Source organism: Malaclemys terrapin, chromosome 2 (genome assembly GCF_027887155.1).
Source record: "Malaclemys terrapin pileata isolate rMalTer1 chromosome 2, rMalTer1.hap1, whole genome shotgun sequence".
Lineage (NCBI taxonomy): Eukaryota > Metazoa > Chordata > Testudines > Emydidae > Malaclemys > Malaclemys terrapin.
Window position 1 is genome coordinate 184,230,826 of NC_071506.1, and position 16,132 is coordinate 184,246,957.

Here is a 16,132-nt window from a genome sequence, read left to right on the forward strand (position 1 = left end):
TGTCCTTCCTCTCCCCCCCCCCCCCCCCCCGAGAACCCAGCTCACATGAGGAATGGGGGGTTCAACCTCTGTAGCTGGACACAGTCTCTTCCGCCCCCCTCCCCACCCCAATCCTGGTGTACACCAGGAGGGCAGTGAGAGGGGGATTCAGGCACCTCCAGATGGGGAAGGCCCCTGTATCCCAGATCATATGAGAGGGGGCTCAGACCCTCTAGGGGGACAAGAGCTTCCCAGATCTGGGCCTACACACTGGAGGGGAGAATGGGGCTGACAGGTGTCCCAGCCCCTACTCTCTCCCTGTCACTCAGCCCCCTCCCCCCACGTCCCCCTTTCTGCTGTCCCACTTGTTCACTCCCCTGAGCCCCCGACTTCTCCTCTCCCCTGCCACCCATCCCCTTTTCTTCCTCCTAGTCTCCCACCCCTTCCTTCCCAGGAAGCATTCACATCTTTATCTTTTTCCCCCCCCAAAGATTGGTTACATTTCGCCCCTCCCCCCATATAAAACTGCCACTCATAATGCAAATTGTAGCAGCGTCCAGCTGCTCAATCCAAACCTCTGGCAGGGTCTTAGTTGGGGGATCATGATTAATGTCGGGGGGGGAGGGGGAACAATTTGTATAGTGGGGGTGCTGAGAGTCATTGAACCAAATTATAAACCGTGGATATGATGGAAACCACTTTAAGCCAGGGGGTGCGACCGAACCCCTAGTTTCAGCACCTATGATTAACGTAGCTTTCTGTTAACATAAGTAAGGATGCATTCACAGTCATCAAACTCAAGGAGGTGTGTGATTCATCCAGTCATCAGTACCTGTCAGCTTGCTGCCTTGTACGGTTAGTTAGAAGGAGATTTAGCTCATTAGTCAAATGACCCCAGATTTGGATCACTAACGCTATTCCATGCCCCCATGAGGCACACCAGATTTCAAAGCAATCTAATTAACTGTTCACATATTAGAGCACTTACACGAGTCAAGCTTTAAAACGTGAAATGGCAGGAATGGAAAAACCTCTAGCAATTTTTCTGCATTGGCATAGGCATGGTAGGGGAAAAAAGGTACATTTTCTTAAATATTGGTCTTGTTTTGGGTCCCTCAAAGATTTTAGTAGGGGCCACACTCTACCTTGGGTAACGCTCAACAGACTGCTACTATTTTGATCCACTAATAACCAATAGTTTGATCTCTAGCTGTGAGCAAAAACTAAATAAAATAAGTCATTTTTTAAAAAAAGCTTCTAGTTTGGTTATTTTTTTCCAGGGCTCATGTCTCTGGATTTCCACTCTCAAATAACTCCAAATTTGTGACCCTACCCTGCACCTTTCTGCGGCACACTGAATTCCAAACAAACCCGACTAAGCATGTCTATTTTAGAGGACTTGGAAAAGTCGACCTTCAGACAGATGTTTAAACTATAGTGGTACTGGCGAGCCAATATAACATACCAATATTAACATTGAAATCTTCACAAACACACTCTTGCTGGTGGGAGTTGACGTGGATGACAGTCTTTCTGTTCTGCTTCTAAAATGTATGTCTGCTCCGTTTAAAAAAAAAAAAAAAAAAAAAAAGAATATTGGACCAAGTACATGGGTCAAAAATGAGCTCTTGTTGCTAAGATACTACACTTCGCAGCAAACCTGCAGTCCAAATGTGGGTTCCTTTACAAAGTATAGCCTTTAGAGTTTTAGACTAACAGATTTGCACTTAATAATGGCGGAGGGTGGGAGGTGGGGGAGAAACAGAATTCTTTTTAAGAAATTTCACATTCATTTGTGGAAGTGTCTGGACCTGCATCAACCTCTTTGATCTATGTTTGTTTGTTTAGCTCCTGTTTTCTCTTTTAAGATATCACATGCTTTTGTGTAACTCAAATTACACCTTAAGTGATACTCCACTAGACTGTACTCAGACCTGTGCTCAGAGTACCGCAAATTGGGTAACTTCTTTAGATCGTGAATTTGTCTAAGTTGGGAGGAGAACAAGCAAACCTGGAAGCATTCTTAAATATCATCAGACACAAACGTGACTGTCAAGTTAGGTATTCAAACGTAACTTTGAATCATCTGCACTTTTTCTTTTCTGTAACATTCTTTTGGTCTGTGTTGCAAAAATCAAAGGCACGGTCACTTTCTGTATTTAAAAAATGCAAAATTTCCAACTTCAGATGAAGGATACAATTTTTAAGAAAGGCACTGAACATCCATTTGAGGCTGAGTTGCTTTTGAAAATCAGACTTTGGTGCATAAGTCACTTGGACACTCTTGAAAATACTCCCTGAAATCTGAACTTTGTGATAATGCATGGAAAAGTAGTTCTTTCCTCTGCTAGAATATTGGGGAGCAAAAGTAAAAGGAGTATGATGACCAAAAAAAAATTACTGAAATAGGCATCTTGTCAAGCATTGAAAGGTGTAAATTTCAAAACAATCTCTTTATTCCTCCCCATTCCTACCCAAATATGAACATACATACTCCTCTGAAAAGAAATACTTAATCAGTTTAAATTCCTATCTGAGAGTGTTACTAGATTCATGTGCTTCTGGTGCGCCCACTTCTGTGATATTTAGACTCCAGCAATCACCCAAATTCTTATACTATCTTAATTAGAAGGAATCTTTTTCTCTATTTAATTGACTAACGTTGAATTGTCCTTTGTTACAGCAAGTGGTTGGTATAACTTCAAAATAAAGTAGTAACTTCACGGAGAGTGGTTCGGACCATAAAGGACTGTAACTACATGTCTGTTCTGTAATCTATAGATTTTAAAGTTCCCTGCTGACCAGCAGTACTCAGCTTTCTCTCCATCTTGTAAGCCACCAATGTTTACACCTAATACCAGTTCTACAAACAGAGTAAATGTTTCACTTAAATCTCATAAATTAGCTATGCATACTTCGGGTACGTCTTCACTACCTGCCATGTCGGCAGGTAGCAATTGATTTATCCGGGATAGGTATATCGCGTCTCGTTAAGACGCAATATATTGATCGCCAAACGCGCTCACCGTCGACTCTGGAACTCCACCAGAGTGAGCGGCGGTAGCGCAGTCGACGGGGGAGCCGTGGCCGTCGATCCCATGCTGTGTGGACCCAAGGTAATTTGATCCAAGATACTTCGACTTCAGCTACACTATTCGCGTAGCTGAAGTGGTGTATCTTGGATCGATTTCTCCCCCTCCCCCCAGTGTAGACCAGCCCTTAATACAGATTGCAAAGAGATTGTAGATAAGCCCTTACAGTCAGCACAGGGAAAAATTTACCAGCATAAGTCCTTGTGTGTGCACTCTTATTTTGGAATAAGAGTGCCTATGCAGGGAGTTACATAGGGTTGCCAAGTGTCCAGTTTTTGACTGGAACGCCTGGTTGAGAAGGGACCCTGGCGGCTCCGATCAGCACCACTGACCGGGCTGTTAAAAGTCCAGTTGGCGGTGCAATGGGGCTAAGGCAGGTTCCCTACCTGTCCTGGCTCCATGCAGCTCCTGGAAGCAGTGGCATGTCCCACCTCTGGCTCCACGCACTGCCCCCACCCCAAACACCAGCTCTGCAGCTCTCTTTGGCCTGCAGATGGGGCAGCGCGCCTGGCCCTGCCTCTACATAGGAGCCAGAGGGGGGACGTGCTGCTGCTGCTTCTGGGAGATGCCCCCCTGCACTCCTACTCCCTGCCCAGCCCTGCTTCCCCTCCTGCCCTCTGAACCCCTCCATCCCAGCCCAGAGCACCCTCCTGCACCCCAAATCCCTCATCTCCCAACCCCATCCCAGAGCCCACACCCCCAGCTGGACTCCCAGCCTGGAGCCCCACCCTGGAACCCGCACTCTCAGCTCAGAGCCCGTACCCCCTCCTGCACCCCAACCCTCAGCCTGGAGCCCTCTCCCATACTCTGAACCCCTTAGCTACACCCCCAGCTTGGAACCCCCTCCTACACCTCCAAACCCCTCATCCCCGGCCCCACCCCAGAGCCCAAACCCCCAGCCTCAACTCATCTCCTCCTACATCCCAACCCCACTGTCCTAACCCAGAGCCCCCTCCCGCACTCTCAACTCCTCATTTTGGGCTCCACCCTGGAGCCCACACCCCCAGCTGGAGCCCTCACCCCCTCCCTCACCCTGAGCCAGCCAGTGAAAATGAGTGAGGTGAGGGTGAAAAGCGAGCAAGAGAGGTAGGGGGGCGTTGGCGTGAGCTGGGACAGGGCCTCAGAGAAGGGGTGGGCCAGGGGCGGGGCAAGGGTGTTCAGTTTTGTGCAAGTAGAAAGATGGCAACCCTAGAGTTATACCAGTGTACCTATAAATATATAAATATAAATTAAATGTTGTCAAGTGGACAAGCCCTAACAACCTGTCATAAGTTTTTTGTCCTATACATTTGTTTGGATTTGTCATATATATTTTTGCAGCTGTGTAGCTACTCCTCTGCTACCACTATGGTAAGGCCTCCACTCTCTGACTTCCTTGAGACCTGCAGAGAAGTTCCCAGAACATCTTCTGATCCATCCTTCCTGCCCCATTCTGTCTAGTGATAGAAAAAGGTACCTCTCCCATCCCTTCACACCCCTCTTTAGTGGTCTAGGACATACAGCATAGTTTCCCACACTGGGTTCCAGAAAACTTAATTATGAAATAAACAGTGGAGTTCACTGAATGTGACTTGCAAAGGAGACAGTACTGGGCTAGTACTCTTACTTTTTTTTTCGCTGCTGCTTTTTTATAAAGCGTTATAAAGGTTTTTTTGGTTCAAAAATTCAGTTTTTTCTACCCTGGAAGACACTAGAGTTTGAAAAATAGTGAAGTGATGACACTGAATGGCAAAAAACTAAAAGATATGTATGGTGGAGGGGGAATAAAATTGCATAAAATTTGGGGTGGCTGTCTTGTCAGCGCCACTGTGACTTCAGTGAGTAACACTGCTGGAGAAAAGAGAGCTTTTGTTAAAGAGCTCAATAAATTACTGCTCCCTAGGGTTTTTCTAGAGTTTCTGTGGTGGTACATTGTGAAAACCTGACCAACACTGAGATAAAGGCTTATAACGGAGAAAATGTGGCAAAGCTTGTCTGAAGTATTAAAAACAAACAGACAAAAACCTTCCATGCTGCCTTCTGTGCAGCATGAAAAAGCATGAGCCCTCTTTTCAAAATTGTCTGGAAGTTGCCTTTTAACTCTGCTTCTAAAATGTTGGCAGGCTACCATCTTTGCTTCTTTACTCTTAACTACTTTGTACAGCTTTTTGCTTGGATTTAAAGCCTTTGTCTGGCAGATGGAACATGTAAAACTTGGAAAAGCCTCTGTGTTGGCAGAGTGACCATACCATTGCAATCTTCCCATTGTCTTGTATGGTGGTAAGCTGAGGCAGAGACTGCATTGCACTTGAAGTGCATAATTTACCCTTTTTCCCGGCAAATATAAAACAAAAAGGTGATGCACCAGAAGACTGAGCTGGTGTCTGGCTGTAATTAAGTAGCAGCTTGCACTATTGCATAGTAAATGTTGGAATCTTTTTGTGCGTAGGATCAGTTATTTCCACACACTCTAATGTTGAGAAACGGATTCAGACACTGTAGAAATGTTCAAGATGCACACCTGGAAATCCCTATATTAGCCCAGGGTGTGAACTGTTTTTCTCTACATGATCACAAAAAAGGTATGCTAAAGTCTGAGAGATTATAGTCTGTTTTTGAAGTGTAGATTTATTGCTTAGTAGGGAGCCATACAAAACATGGGTCTCTGATGGCCACTGAAATCTGATCTGAGATGGTTATACCTCTTTCATGGGGCCTAGACGAGAAACGCCTCTTCCAGAATTATGGTACTTGAACCTTCATTAGATTTTTTTTTACATGTTGTTTGAGCTGATATGTACTGATAGCCATCCTTTTTATTTCTTGGATGTGCTAACACTTGTAACAGCGTGTGACTTTGTTGTCAGTCTTCACAAGCTTCTAGAATTCTTCTTCTCCAGTCCAATATGAAGCCTGTGTCAGAGCAATAACCTGGCTCTTGCAAACCTCCTTGTGATTTGTGCTGTTTAGCTTATAACAAAAGAACTTTCAAGCATAGACTGCATACAGTTAAGGTCTCTTAGGCAGGTATTCTAAAAAACAGTAGAGCATAAAATGATGTAATGATATAATGAAGCTGTTTAAATATCTGAAAATATATTAAGATGGATTGAGTAATATCATCTGTTTTAGAAGTACAGAAAATATTTGAATATCTAAGAGTAGCTGACATATATTTTGTTGCTTCAGTCCATGACAATGTTCAAAATAAGCTAATGGCTGGACTAATATTGTCAGTCAAAGCATTTGCAAAAGGAAAAAAACAAAAACAATAAACTGAAACTTTAACTCATGTAATCAACTTCCATAAAGAAACCTGAAAATAAGTAGGATTATTTAGAGAGTTGCTGGTATTCACTAGAATTGGTTGGAAAAAAATATTTTCCTTCTGCAGCAGAAAACTCTGAAGGTGAGAAAAATCATTCTCTGTTTCCCATAGAAACTCTAGACTTCTTTTCCCAGCAAACTACTTTTAGCTCAACCTGTAGAGGAGAATGAGGACACAATGTGACCAGACTACAATTCCTATGAGGCACTGTGGCAGCATATCGAAAGGAAATGTTTGTTTTGGGGCATTGATTTGTTCAACTGAAAAACATCAAAATTTTTCACATACATTGGACACTTCTTGCAAAAATTTTTGTCAGTAACCTAATTTTCTGTCAACAGTTCAGATGGAAAATTATTTTAATAGTGCTGTTGCCTACCTATCAAGGGTAAACAGAAAGGTCTATTAATCTCTGAGATTCTTTGCAGAATACAAACGAAGCAGTGTAACTAAAATTTGTAACTTTAAAAATGTGTGCAAAGTATGTAATAACGTTAGATACTTTGCTCATTAACTGCACACCTGTATAGTCGCTACGCAAGCTTTTAGTATTTGGTGTTTGTATCAGAGACACAATGTATTAATTAATGTACAATTCTACCATGATTGATCACTATTTCAGTGCATGAATTTGTGTATTATAAGTGATTTCAAACACGTTCTCTACATCTGCGGCATACCCCACTTCTTCCTGCCCTGAGTCAAATATTACATGGGCAATTTACTGTTGCACAAGTGTGATGTAAGACTTCTCACTTTTACCCCTAACTGACATTGTCTTGCTCTTGTCTAAGTGCATGTGAACCACAAGATGGGAGAATATATTTCAACATTGGTCTTCCTTTTTATGTAATGGTACTATTCACCAAGTCCTACTTTAATCTGACTCTTACTTTCCTGTTATTAAATTCCTTTGCTCTTCCTGTTGATCATGCTGCTCAAATTCAACATTAAATATCAACTCAGTAGATATTCGCCAACCCTATGTGGGATTTTACTGTATTGCCAAATCCTAGTCAATGATTTGAAATGGCAATATCCTAGAATTAAAAAAAACTAAGACAGGAATTGCTATTTTTGTGAGTGGGGTTTACTCAAACAGCCAAAACACGGAAGGTATTTTGATGAGCTCAAACTCAAAACTTGGATCAAACGCACTAACCAACCTCCCACCCACCACACACATACCTCTCCCCAAAATGGAAAGGCTGACTAGCAGGCTGCTTTATAAGAACACTGAAGATGCCAGAACCCCAAGGCAGTGGGCATGCAGAAAGAGTTCCCAACTGTGTCCTACTTTGAGTTAGGGAATAGGTGAGAAGCTGGGGAATGACTGACACAGTGGGGTGTTCCAGGTACCATACTAGAATTAGTATGTGAATATGGAGTGCAGGCCCCGAGGTGGCAAAGTATTTAGGTGACATGAGACTAGGTGAGTTGAGATAGTAAAACACTACCCTTAAGAGGGAACGAGCAAACTTATGTAAACAGGCAAAACAATTACATATGAAATTGTTGACCTAAAAATAGTGCACATTAGAAGGAATCATTTGAAATATTCATTCACATATTATCAGACTGTGGACTAAAGACTTGGCCTATTCCCTACGTGTAATACCCTCCTCTTTTTAGGGAATGCTGGCGGTTTTGGAAAAAGGCAGAGAACTTCAACCTTACCCCCAGTCTGAATTTGGGTCTGCTGGAACAAACTCTATAAAGCTTTTATTTAATGCCTAGACTACTTAGAGGGCATGCAACAACTTCTAAAATTGGTCCCTAGATAAGTGTGTGTGTGTGTGTGTGTGTATAATAATAATAATAGAAAATCCAAAAGCTCTTCAGAATAGTAAAATTTTGTTTTAAGATTAAATGTTCGTGTAAATTGAGACATTGCAGTAGAAAACAGTGCTTCTAATTACATAAACATCATACCTATGTTTTTGTTTGTGGCCCTTGAGTTTGTATGTATACACGTTCAGGGCACTGTACTTACAGCATGGCCAAAGGAGATGAATTATTTTAGTGGTGGTGCTGCTTTGTTTGTTTTATTTGACAATAATCCCAAATTTTGCTAAGCTAAGCTTGTAAAATTGCTAGTTCTGGTAAACACTAAATTAGCTAGCATAATGATTTTAACTCCTAACTTTCATAGACTGCCCTCATGAATTGGTGTAAAGTTCTTCCCCCCCCCCGCCCTCAAATTTATTGTTCTCTAATGGTATGGTACACTAGAGTTTGAGATTTCAAAGATGAAATAATATGCTTTATATTACTGTAGCAGGGATATTTTGGTAAGCTACTTTAAGACAGACAGGAGAGGTATGTTGTCTTAAATCAGTGCAGATGTATGACTGGGGATGACGTCATTGGAAGATTATTGCTTTCCTCCTTATTGCAGTGTTCACAGATGAAAACTCAAGAATATTGCTGTGAAACAAATAAATCTTGATAAATTATGCACTCATGCCTAAAATAACAGGTTTGAAGTAATTTTATGATCTTCCACTAGTGTCATGGAGATGTAGTGGAAATTAAAGCACAGTCTAGAGTCGACATATTGGTCTAGTATTGTCTGGAAACGCATTAAAATTTCTTGCAGTAATCCATACTTCTGTTAGAACACTAGTTAGAGTGGATTTATCTTGGGGAATCAATGAAACGTTTAAATAAAGAAATTCCCATGCTGTATTCCTGTAATTTGTTTAGAACTGAATAAAAATTACAGCAATCATGCCTTTTTATGAAATAAGGCAATGTTTTATAGATGTTACTTTTTAAATATTAACTTAAAATTGTTGCGGTACAAAACTCACTTCTCCTTTCACCCTCTTTCTCACTCTCCCTGATCTATCTGAATGCTCAAGCCAATAAAAATAATTTCAGTGTTGCTACTACACTATAGCAACTTTAGACTATCTCCTTCATACTCTAGCCAATTTCGCTCTTGATGTACCTACAAAACTCATACTGTGCAAGATAGAAGCTTTGGCACATGTCAGCTAAATTAATATGAATCTTCTGAAATGTGTTTGAGAATTGAGGCAAAGTGTATACTGAAAAAGAAAATTTGGAGTTACCTTCTGCCAATCTTGCAAGAACAGCCCTGGTGAGAACTGAATGTAAACTTTTGACAGGTGGATGTTAGATGGTCTTGGCCATGCCTATTGTTTGCATGTTTAAAGATACATTCTATATGGGTGTCCTAGCAGCTGTATTAAAAGGGCATCATGCCATATTCTAATAAAGAGAGCCTTGTTAGATGCTTAAAATGGTCTTTTCCAGTATGAGTAATGCAAGGTTTAAGTATTACATTTTAATCTTTTGCAGATAAACTAGCAGCATGCCATGTAACTCAAAGTAATACTGTACAAATCCAATACTTTTATTAACAGTAGTGTTTATTTTAGGTAGCTGTTGGTTTTCTGATGCCAAAGCTCACTGTGGATAAGGAAATCTCTCTCTCAAACAATTTGCTTAAGGAGCTGTTAAGGCTATTTCAAAGGCTTTATTAGAAATACCATTCCTTTCCTAGAAGTAAAGTAGTTAGGATCCATTGTTTTGCATAACTGAAGTACCTTTGAAACCCATAAATTAACTTTTAAAAAAACCTTTTGCTGTCACTCTAAAGCAAGCCTATCTTGCAGAAAGAGTGAGTGACACCTTTCTAGATGGTGCCTGTGATGGGGTGGATTAGGCCCAAGGTCCTCTGGTGGAGACCTCAGGGTACTGCCACACCTATTCAAGGAAAGGAGCAGTGGAGAGCTCCTCTAAGTGGCCTAGAGTGGTTATGAGGAAGCAACCAATCAGAGGGGCTGCTGGAGTTGGCCAATCAGGGTTCCAGGAGGGCCATATAGAAGGAGCTGCAGAAGAGAGCAGCAGTTAGTTGCTGCTTGGAGCTGGAGAAGAAAGGACTGCATGCCTGGCTGGAAGAGCAGCTAGACTAAAGACAGTCTGCTGGCAGGGACCAGGGGAGCATTGAGAGAGCTCCTGGCTGGCTGCCGGGACTGAGCCTGGCAGGGCTGTAGGAAGATACAGTCCCATACCAGGGCCAGGACTACTTCCTGAAAGAACACAGACACACTCAACCAGAAGGGGCGCTCGTGAGAGGTGGGTGCCGACCCTGTTACAGTGCCCATGCAATGGAATGTCTCCTATTACACAGAAGCAGCACGTTTGTTAGAGAGCACTCTTATTTTGGCAGCATTCTGGTTGTTAGATTCTTTTTGTTATGGCCTATCTGTTCAGACACAACTTAGCTTTTCAAAGATCTCTGAATGAGCCGATAATCCTATTTCTTGCTGTGGTGGACATGGCGTTCAAAGTCTGTGTGCAAAATAGTTTCCGTGCAGGTTAGCACATTATCATATTGTAATACAATTTACGTGCGTCTTTTATTTGTTGAAATAAAAATCTAGCATTCCTAGTTTGAAGACTTCACACTGTAAAATGCTGCACAGTTTGCATTCAGGTTGATTTCTAAAACACACAGATTCCTATAACTTAATCTTCAGGAGTCACGGTAGTTCTTCAAGAAGTCATTTAGCTATTCCGCTGTTGATAACTTACAAGGAAAAAGCCAGTTAATAGTTTTGCCTTGTGCTATGGGACATGCATATTTGTAGCCTGCCACTCACCCCAACTCCACTCAGATCAGGGTGAAAGTTAAACATCTCCATACTGATTTATACCTGCCTCTGGAAATTTCCATTACTTGCATCTGAAGAAGTGAGGTTCTTACCCACGAAAGCTTATGCTCCCAATACTTCTGTTAGTCTTTAAAGGTGCCACAGGACCTTCTGTTGCTTTTTACCTTGGGGAGTGTTTTTACTCTAGTCTGTTTCCCTCTTCCTCCCTCCCATGTGGTTCTCTCTCTTCCCCTCTTCCACCCCCCCCCCTCCGGTCCCCTAATAAATTATCTTTTGGAGTGCAGCTCCATTGATTAGGTTGGAAGTATTCCTGGAGTTTTCATCACATGATATAATCTTTGATTCCTGAAGACTCCAGGACAATCCTGGAGGATTGGCAACCCTATATGGTGACAAAAGTGGAAAGTGCTAGTGTAGAAACTGCCACCCCACTAACCACCATGTCCACTCCTGCTCTGAGGTCTTGATGACTCTGATTAAAAACTATACTGGCTGCCATGCCCATCTACACCAGTGGGGAATGAGATTTGGGAAGTGTACTGTGGGTGAGGACAGCGCTCTAAACTGGCATGGTTTGGAGTTTTAAAAGGGAATAAAGGGGTACCGTCTCGGACAAGAAGACACAACAACGGTTCTCCCTTGACTCTGCCTGCCTCAGCAATAATCCCGATTTATCAAAGCTCTTTCTACAATTATCATAAAATAACATGGTTTTACTGGGGCAGAACTGCAAACACAGGCTTAGGTGTCTCTTAACTTAAGGGTTAGTAATGTATTAACTATTTACATTGTACAGTGGAGGGTCAAAAGTTCACTGGGAACATGCAGGTTCAGGAACATGAATCACTCTGAAAAGCTATACTGGGTTGCGGAGGGGAGGGGGCTAAAAGTGTGTGTGTGATATTATAGGCAAAGGCGAACTGTCTTGCAATTGTGTAAGTACCTAGAGACTGAGCAATTTATTTATTTACCTACTGGCTCATATCCAGAATTTCTCCCACACCAAAAAGGCATCATCCCAACTTGATTTTTCTGGAGGGGTGGGCTGTGATTATTTGTATTAGTCGTGCTCAGAACCCCATTCTGGGATCAGGGCCAAACCTAGAACAGAAAATGGTCTCTGTCCCCCCAAATGGAATGAATTGGAGGTCTGTAAACTTGTGTTCTTTTGAGACGGCGTTGGAAGTCTATTACAAATGTCCCTCATTGAAAATACTCGGCCACCAGCCACCTCTGTAAAGAGGAAGTTGAAGCTGCTATAAAAATGAACAGGGTAGAAGCTCTTCGGGGGATAGTGTTTATTGGCTTCATGTTTTCCGAAGTCTCTTTCCCCTGGACTGCATCCAATTGGAAAGGCATGATCTCAGACACATGCAGGGTATTTTGTGGGACATGGAAGCAGGAAACCAGAAGTGTCCAAGGGAAATGGCAAGAAAACCAGGTTACTCGTGGTAATGCATGGAGGTTCTGGCAACTGTTTTCTTCACATTGAATTGGTCTGGTTATTCTCCCCTGTCAAACTTCTTCTCTGACTAGGTGGCTCTATTTGCCTTAAGCAGGGGCGGCTCTATGTATTTTGCCGCCCCAAGCACGGCAGGCAGGCTGCCTTCGGCGGCATGCCTGTGGGAGGTCCCCGGTCCCGCAGCTTTGGTGTACCTGCCGCCGAATTGCTGCTGAATCCGCGGGACTGGCGGACCTCCCTCAGGCATGCCGCCGAAGGCAGCCTGACTGCCACCCTCGCAGGGACCGGCAGGGCACCCCCTGCGGCTTGCCGCCCCAGGCATGCGCTTGGAGCGCTGGTGCCTGGAGCTGCCGCTGGCCTTAAGTTCTCTATCAATGAAATAATGACAGAAGAGGAAAATCTGCCCTCTGAACATGCAGATAGAGAGCTACAGGGGGAAAAAAATCAACTGTTTGTTTGAACTGCATTAAAACAGTGGCTCTCAACCTTTCCAGACTACTGTACCCCTTTCAGGAGCCTGATTTGTCTTATGTACCCCCAAGTTTCACCTCACTTAAAAACTACTTGCTTACACAATCATACATAAAAAATACAAAAGTGTCCCAGCACACTATTACTCAAAAATTGCTTACTTTCTAATTTTACCATATAGTTATAAAATAAATCATTTGGAATATAAATATTGAACTTACATTTCAGTGTATAATATGTGGAGCAGTATAAACAAGTCATTGTCTGTATGAAATTTTAGTTTGTACCGACTTCGCTAGTGCTCTTTATGTTGCCTGTTGTAAAACTAGGCAAGTATCTAGATGAGTTGATGTACCCTGCAGGGGAAGACCTCAGCGTACCCCCCAGGGGTACACATACCCCTGAGTGAGAACCACTGCATTAAAAAACTATTTAGGTGACAGTGCTTAAGTTAGGAAATACCAGTCTTATAGTTGCCCATGCAAACCTAATTGTGTTCTACTCATGCATCCACACCGTACTCTGAATGAAGAAGGGGGTCATGTGGAATAAACTCTGTGTAATTTATGAGCTAAGATGTGAAAAAAAAAATATAATGCTTACATTCAAATGGGTGTTTTCAAGGAAAATTAGAACACTTTTTAAATTTGAGTTATAGTGCCCCCAATTTGAAATGTGTGGAATAGTTTGTAGGTGTTTAGTCTTGCTAAAAGTTATAGTCTAAATGTAAATATAGACTCTAATTCATAGACTGTGCAATAAAGGGAGACTGATAGAATTCTTATGGGAGGAGAAGTACGCTTTAGTCAACTTCACAGCTTCAGGATCGTGCAAGCTGGGGAAATATAGATGGCTGTAACTGCTTTGATACTTTCCATCAGGAGTGAATTTTTGAATCCTATAATTTGGGGGGAGTGGCGGACTAGGTTTTGCTAACTTCTTACCCCTGGTTAGCATCTAGTCAAAATTCTGAGTAGGGTACAGTTGCCACCATTAGCTAGCACTCTGTCAAGCAGTTAAACTGCCCTACTTGAAGTCATTGACTTTTTTTCTAGCCTGTCAGAGACCACTGTTTGGTAAATGTTGATTTAACACTGGTAACTTTTTTTCAAGAAAGCACGGACAAGGCTTTATTTATGATGATCCATCTAGTCTTAGAAGGATCTTGCTCGGATTTATTTCTGGAATTCAGAGGAAGCTTATGAGGTAAAATCTGAGGTATATGAGGAATCTACCTCCAAAGTGAGGAGAGTTCCTCCATACACTACTTAAACCGGAGGCATGCAAGTAGATTGGGAGTGATTCAACTTGACAATAGTTGGCTCTCTTATCGGGGCTGTCTAATCTGGTATTGCATGAAAAAGTAGACTTGTTCTCCCAGGCTATAAAATACTACCTCAGAATCCTGACCTGCAGACTTGCTCCTCCAAGTTGGTGCATGTACTTGCCACTTCTTATTACTCTTCTCTGCTCCATCCGTCTCAAACAGGTTTTTTCAATAATAAGTTGTCAGGCCTTCAGTGTGGTTTCTGATTGTTTGTTTGTTCTCTGCAGGTGCTGTGTTGCAGTAGATGTAATTTGAAGAAAAATTGGAAGAACAAATGGCTTTAGCTGGCTGCCCAGACTCCTTTTTACACCATCCTTACCGGATAGTAAGTGTTTAACTGTCTTTGTGTGTGTGTGTGTGTGTGTGTGTGTGTGTGTGAAACATTGCAAGCAATGTAATTTTGGTGGTGCTGATGTAAAACTGAAGATTAAGTAGCTGTTCCAGCAAAAAAGTACCAGAGTCTGCTGAATATTAAATAAATAGAAACAGGAAGTGCCGCAAATTACCACACTGGATGAGATAACTAGTCCATTTAGTCCAGTATCTAACGGTGGCCAGCGCTAGATGCTTCAGCAGAAGGTGTAAAACCCTGTAACGGAGAACTAAACAAAAACGTGTGTATTTTTTCTTTGTTTGCTCCTGTCCCTATACAGTTACTGGCCATCTTATAATATGACTCATTTTTACTGTAGCTAGTGTAATTATAACTGCAGATTAGTTCTCTAGAGCCAGGACTGTGTTTTCCTCTGTGTTTGTTCAGTGCTTAGCACAACAGGACCTGACTACAGGGCCTAAAAGCCCAGAGACATGAATATGAAATAAAAGTAGTCATACAGTGTCTAGTCCTCTGTGTCAAGTCATATATTTTTTTCAGCAGTGACCTCCACAGTTCAGTGACACAGCATTTTTCTCCAGATGGTGCATTGGATTAACCTTTTTCCTGTCATTTCATTGGTGTGCTCCCTTGCTCCTTCATGATAGGAGAGGGTAAAGTTAATTGATTCCTACTGACAGGTCATCAGCCAATAATCGTAAAGTTCTCTGACCTCTTCCAGAGGTCAGATAAAACTATGATGGATGTCTTCAACAGTGATCAAGACTGTTCCTTTTTGACATGACATTGACTTTATTCACCTGGCTCTCTGGCTGTTCCTTTCTGGAAGAAACCTTGGATAGATGTGACTGGGTTTCATCTCCATTAGTTCACCAGTGAAACAGTTTTCCAATCCAGTGGGCTCAAAATTAGCCCTGACTCTAAACTGGAGAAGGTGGTGAGCTGACCATGACTGATGTGTAATTATAACATCCAGTCACTTCAGATTAGAAAATCTTTACTATTAAATCAAACTATCCTCCTCATGATGCAAAGTCCAGTAGTGCTGAAGGCCAAGGCTCTCCTAAGCTCCCCCAACGCAGCATACAAACAGCTCTAAGATAGCTCCTCTGTTCAGCGAGATCTACCCCATTTTGGTCTCATCAAGTCAGTTAAACCAATTTGAATTCCTTCTCTTCGCAAGTTTTAGTTGTTCCTGCTTTGTGGTGGAACTTAGCTAGTGGCATATATAACTGACCCTTCATGGGCCAACCGTACTAAAACCAGATGTTTATACTGCTTGAGCAAAAGGAGAAACTTCCTTAGCTTGCTGCTGTAGCAGACTTCTATCTCATGTGGACTAGCTAAAAGATGGAGGCGAATACAAATGCTAGCGTGGGTTACACATTTGCTGCTTAGGAATCTTCCTCCTAAAATTGTTTTAATGAGTTAGTTTACATTTTCTGTTTCAGTGGAAAGGGAAGGTTCACTCATTCCAGGAAGCTTGGGTCTTCGTTCCATTGGCTCAGCTGTCT

General features: G+C 42.2%; 1 protein-coding gene across 2 annotated transcripts in view; it reads left to right on the forward strand.

The window, feature by feature from the left end:
- GRB10 (growth factor receptor bound protein 10) overlaps positions 1-16,132 on the forward strand; it is a 213,466-nt gene that overhangs the window by 48,303 nt on the left and 149,031 nt on the right. For both annotated transcript variants that reach the window (XM_054019010.1, XM_054019011.1), the window contains exon 2: positions 14,512-14,609. In XM_054019010.1, coding sequence (XP_053874985.1) covers positions 14,559-14,609 — 51 coding nt within the window. In that variant the 5' untranslated portion in view covers positions 14,512-14,558. The remainder of the gene's footprint in view (positions 1-14,511; positions 14,610-16,132) is intronic.